Genomic DNA, 4945 nt, shown 5'->3' with positions numbered 1-4945 from the left:
CCTCGGACACCATCCACCATTTCAACTTGATGCAGGACGAGCTGGCCGTGTCACGAATTCTGGAGCAGCGGCCACATCCAAGCATCGTCCAGTTCATTGATACGGGCCATTCCGAAGGAATATACCTTCGCCGTATCGGCCGCTTTCCCAAGTAGAGCCAATGCCTCGCAGTTTATCCGTATTCAGTGGTATCGAGACATCCTCAGCGCGCTATTGCATTTCACGGCCTCGGTATTTCTCATTCCGACGTGCGTGTTGACAATATCGTCTTCGATCATAATGCGACTACAAGTGATTGTCCATGTTTATCTTTGTGATTTCAGCAATTCCTCTCCAATTGGCGAGCCGAATCCGGCTTTTCCTCACCCAAATTATCCCATCCCCGTAAATGGGCCTGCGGAGACTCTTTTGGAAGTTATAGATCTGTTTGCGATGGTGTCACTCATTTACCGTTTGTAACACGGAGTGAAATCGAAACTATCCATGGAACACTGTGAAAATCTGGCCCTTTCGAGATTCAGACGGGGACATAAGGGCCTTGATACGACCATTCGAAGGGCCTGGTTGGGGCAGCACAGTTCCACGGCAGAAATGCTGGAGCATATCGAATCTTTTCTCAATGCTCAGAGTGAACGCATAGGCCGCTCCGTCCCTGAAAAGATTTCTAAAAATCGTTGAGAGATCGAGTCAAGCAGTGGAGGGAGCAGCGGGAGAAGCAATTCGGTACGTTATTTCTGGTACAATAGCGTTTGCGAAACTGACTTGGTAGGCTCTATTCTTTACGGTGTTCCAGCTAAAAGGCCGGAGAGCGGTTGTCCTCATCGTCCGAAGAAGAAAGAAGGGAGACATTGTCGGACGCGTCTCCAGAAAGGTCGTCCCGGCATTCGCTGCCGGTTACCATGCCCGCGCTGAAAGACTCCGGGAAAGCCATGATTTAAGATAAGGACTAGAGATCTAAATGCGTACAGCACGGAGAACCGCAAGTAACCCATTTGTTGAAGACGAACCCTGGAGAGAGAAAGGTGCAAGAGGGTGATGGCGTTCGACATTTGGAAGCCTTTTATTCTAAATACGGGGCCAATGTAACCAGCTACCGCGCCTTATCGTAATCAAAGACATCGCCGATGCAGTCACCGTGGACTCCCGGTTACCACCCCTGCTCGTTGGCCGACGAGAACGACGCAGTGTCGGCGAAGAAAGAGTCCAGAGCTCAAAACAGAGCACCTAGCAGATGCTTAGAGTGCCAATAGGGACAGCGCAAGACGCCTGGGGGGTGCATGCCGAAACACGCCCGTTCCTGTGACAGAGGCCCGTGCCCTGAATCCAAGGCGTCGACAAGGAACATGAGAGCGCCAAAGGTGCGTGGCAGAAAGAGGGGAAGGCCGTGGTGGAAAACCGGGGTAGCGCGACGCCCAAAACGGCGACGAACGATGCCTTTCCTGGCAGCCTACTATCCGTCACTGAGAGTTTATGGGTACCCGTGCTCCAAGGACGCACCCACATGTTGTCGGACAACGTGTGGGTGCGTCCTTGGAGCACGGGTACCTCGCAAATGTGCCATAACTTGCCAAAACTCAACAGGTGGATCCTTCTTAGACCCTTGGCGGCATTTGCTACTATGGACGACGGGATATTATGGCAATCAGCATCGGGGGGGGACCCGATCCGGATCCATGTCATCTGATGATTTGGCCAACAGCAAGGCTGAGGTTGGACGAAGAATACAAGGTCCAAAAACTCGAGCTTCAATGTGTTCAGGTAGTTTTTTCATGCGTTCAAATCCACCGGCTGAACGCGTCTCATGCCATACAGCTGACTTCCCGGACATGTTACCACACCCTCAGCTTCCCAGCAAACACACCTGTACTTGCAGTCATCAATGTTTGTTCACAGATAGACCCTAATGAAACCATTGAAGCTGACGAGTCTTCGATAAGCATAGTACTATCCAGTGAGGACGTAGACAACGTCATATGTGTTTGCTCATATTTCGAGCTCCGTGCTCCGACTTATTAACTTCGACCGTGACGGTCATCATGAAGAGTGCATTCCTTGTCCAGCATAGCCAACTCCATCTCAGTTGGAGTCTTTCCAGTCTTCGGTAAATACAATGCGTCTGTCTGTCTCTCCACACTATGGCCCAACCTAGATCCAGAGAATAGCGTTCAATTTATGATAGGCATCGTTATTGTCCTGTCGCTGAATCGGCAACCATCAAGACTCAGAGTCCTCCTCCTCAGGTTGCATAATCTTTTCGTCAAGCTCCTAAACCCGTCAAGTAGTTCAACAAAGGGTCCACAGTTTGAGTGTTACATTGCACGTACCTGGCCTAGCCTATCCTTTAAATTTTGCAGTTGGCTTTCCTTGATAACGAGATGTCGGTCATCGTCCAGGTCTTCCACAACATAGTCATGCCTTTCTTCGTCGTATTTCAGAATGATGGCTTTGACGGAGGGATCGCATTCCACAAGAACGCCTGTGTTATCGGTTCCACATGAGTCTACCCATATCACAATCAGATGGACTGGGAAAGCAAAATGGTACCTTTTACGGCACGTGGCATCTTGATGATGACACTGCTATGATCTACCAAGTATGTGAGGTGAAAAGTGCCATGGACTCTATGTCATTCAACGACCTAAGAGTGATAGGCAAGGACTGTTAGGTAATGTTAGTTTCCCCTGTTATGTTAAGGTAACAAGGAAACTCAGTTACCTACCGTAAGAGGGATTTGGTTCCTTTGGATATGCGCAGTACCCTCTCGGATTTAAGTATTGCCGTACCCTTCGATTTGCTATTGGACTAGTGTTTAGTCAGCGCCTCGGCTGGCTCTTGTCCAGCTCCAGTGCCGGGCCCCACACACATATCTTTTGCGGACATCAGCTAGTCAGATAGTACAGTCCAAAGTGAATCCAATACGAGTTCCTCATTTCAGAGCACGTCTAGTGCCACATTTGCGCATGCCATAGAATGTGCGTGGACAGAGTACTCCGTGCTTGTACAGAATACTCGTACGATTACGGTATAATTCAGAACGGAGTACGGAGAACTCCGCACCGGTCTGCGAATTCTCCTCGTAGATATCACATCACCAAGCGATGTGAACGGATTCTGCAATACGCTCTTGGTAAAAATATTGGCGTTCAAACTGTGGACTCGAAGTCACGACAAAAGTACGAGCGGGCTCTACTGCCATCGTGTAACCCTTTGGCCAAGCTAAGCTCACGCACGAGAAGTCCCTCCAAAGAACTGCGGGCTGCGGCATTCTGTGCCACGTGGCTCTCCACACGAAACTACAGACTCGAGCGCTAGAGGTTAACAATGCTGCAGACACCCATGCTTCGAAGACGAAAGCGCCCACACGGTTTCCACGCGATGTGGCTGCCTCCTGGGGCATGGGGGCTATGTAGATAACGCGAGTCCCTGTTTGAGACGGTTCATGGCTCAGCTGAAAATACTCGAGTACTGTACTCCGCACGACTAATGGCAGCTAGGTTAATCTGATCGAAGCGTCTGTGCGCTAGGGACATTCCAACAAATGCGAACTGGGATCACAGCCGCACCAGCAACACTCGTAAATACTAGCATGCCAAGCCGACGTTTCAATGTCGCGCACTGGAATTCTGGCTGCCCACTAAGGCGCACTCACAAGCAAGGGACATCATTTTCCGGTCAACTCACCAAATTAGTACTCCGTACTAGCGCAACGGAAAGGAACAAACAAAACTACTCTCATTTATGGGTGACCTCTCATGGAGTACTTCATATGCTTCGTCCAAAGGATGCCATCAACCTGCGAATACTCGTATTTTGTCTAGAAACTACGCGTAAGACCGTGCTGAAGGTTATTTCGAGTCTCGTTCCCGAACTATCGACTTGAAGCAACGCTTCCATGCAAATTTTTACATCTTCCAACACATTCGGCAAGCTGATCCAATCACATCTGTGCTCAGTCTCTTGGCGGGTCTCAGTCGCTTGACTCGCGCACAATTACAAGGGTCCTCCGCACAACATTGTTGGTCCTTGTTATCGAACGACAATCTGAGTGAAATCCAGAGTCCTGTTGATGTCTCGCCAAAGGACGGCATCTCTTCTGGATATCATAACCTATAAAACTATAAACTGGGAACAATTTGGGCAATTTGTCGGGGGAACGGCTTCCTGTTTGGCGAACCGTAGAGGAACAAGTGCAGACTCTCCAGTTCACTTCAGCAGGCTCACCGATTTTGTCAAACCAATAAGCCTGAAAGTTGAGACTGTTACTAACACTCGGTGAATGTAAGGCTGTTGGCTCGAATTTCATTGTCTAGCTGCTGGAAATGATTCGTCGGAGCTATTCTCGATCGTCACGCTCTCGAACTGTAAATGCTCTTCAACAACAGCATACCGCGGCGTTGTGTTGTGCTCTATCACAGGTTGTTACGGCAATTGTGAATCTTACTCCCAGAAGCGTACATTCCAAAGTAACTTACGGCTTACGCATCCCTCTGGTTCACTAATTATTCTAGCAAAGCTACAACTGGAGTCGAGCAGAATTGAATGGCAGATATTTTCTTTTCCTGGAACTTGAAGGACCTACAAACTGTACCTAGGGGAGACCTCATCCGTTTACTCCGTACATGTGTTTTTAAATGTAGCACTTGGCATGCCCCTGGCAGTGTCCCTATGAAACCCCGCACCTGGAAAGTACCGATGAACCTACCAACCTATGTCCAGTACTCCGTACGGAGTGGGCTTCGACGAAACCGGCTGACAGCAAGTCAAACTACTAACTTACCGACATGGATCCTGACTTACGTGAGCTTAATACTACTCCTACATATCCAGTTCTGAGCGGAAGCATGCATAAATTCGTGCGGAGGACTCCGTACGGAGTACTACTTTAATATAATTGTTGCCCAAAGTAGTTACGCACTAACTACTATACAAGAAATTGATCTCATAT

At 49.0% G+C, this 4945-nt stretch overlaps 2 protein-coding genes across 2 annotated transcripts; one reads left to right on the top strand and one right to left on the bottom strand.

Moving 5' to 3' along the window:
- Positions 1 to 591: 591 nt before the first annotated feature.
- Positions 592 to 943, top strand: VTN49DRAFT_748 (uncharacterized protein; the record flags this gene model as incomplete). Its single annotated transcript, XM_069415753.1, has 3 exons — positions 592 to 628; positions 680 to 723; positions 770 to 943. The coding sequence occupies 3 exons, from the start codon at positions 592 to 594 to the stop codon at positions 941 to 943; spliced, it is 255 nt and encodes an 84-aa protein (XP_069271108.1).
- A 1271-nt stretch (positions 944 to 2214) lies between these two features.
- On the bottom strand, positions 2215 to 2563 carry VTN49DRAFT_747 (uncharacterized protein; the record flags this gene model as incomplete). The annotated part of the gene is made up of 3 exons (XM_069415742.1): positions 2215 to 2265; positions 2325 to 2476; positions 2545 to 2563. 3 exons carry the CDS (start codon positions 2561 to 2563, stop codon positions 2215 to 2217), a joined length of 222 nt encoding a protein of 73 aa, XP_069271107.1.
- Positions 2564 to 4945: the final 2382 nt, after the last annotated feature.

This window comes from Thermomyces lanuginosus, assembly GCF_041956635.1.
Source record: "Thermomyces lanuginosus strain ATCC 200065 unplaced genomic scaffold VTN49scaffold_19, whole genome shotgun sequence".
NCBI lineage: Eukaryota > Fungi > Ascomycota > Eurotiomycetes > Eurotiales > Trichocomaceae > Thermomyces > Thermomyces lanuginosus.
This window is presented reverse-complemented; position numbering and strand designations above follow the sequence as displayed.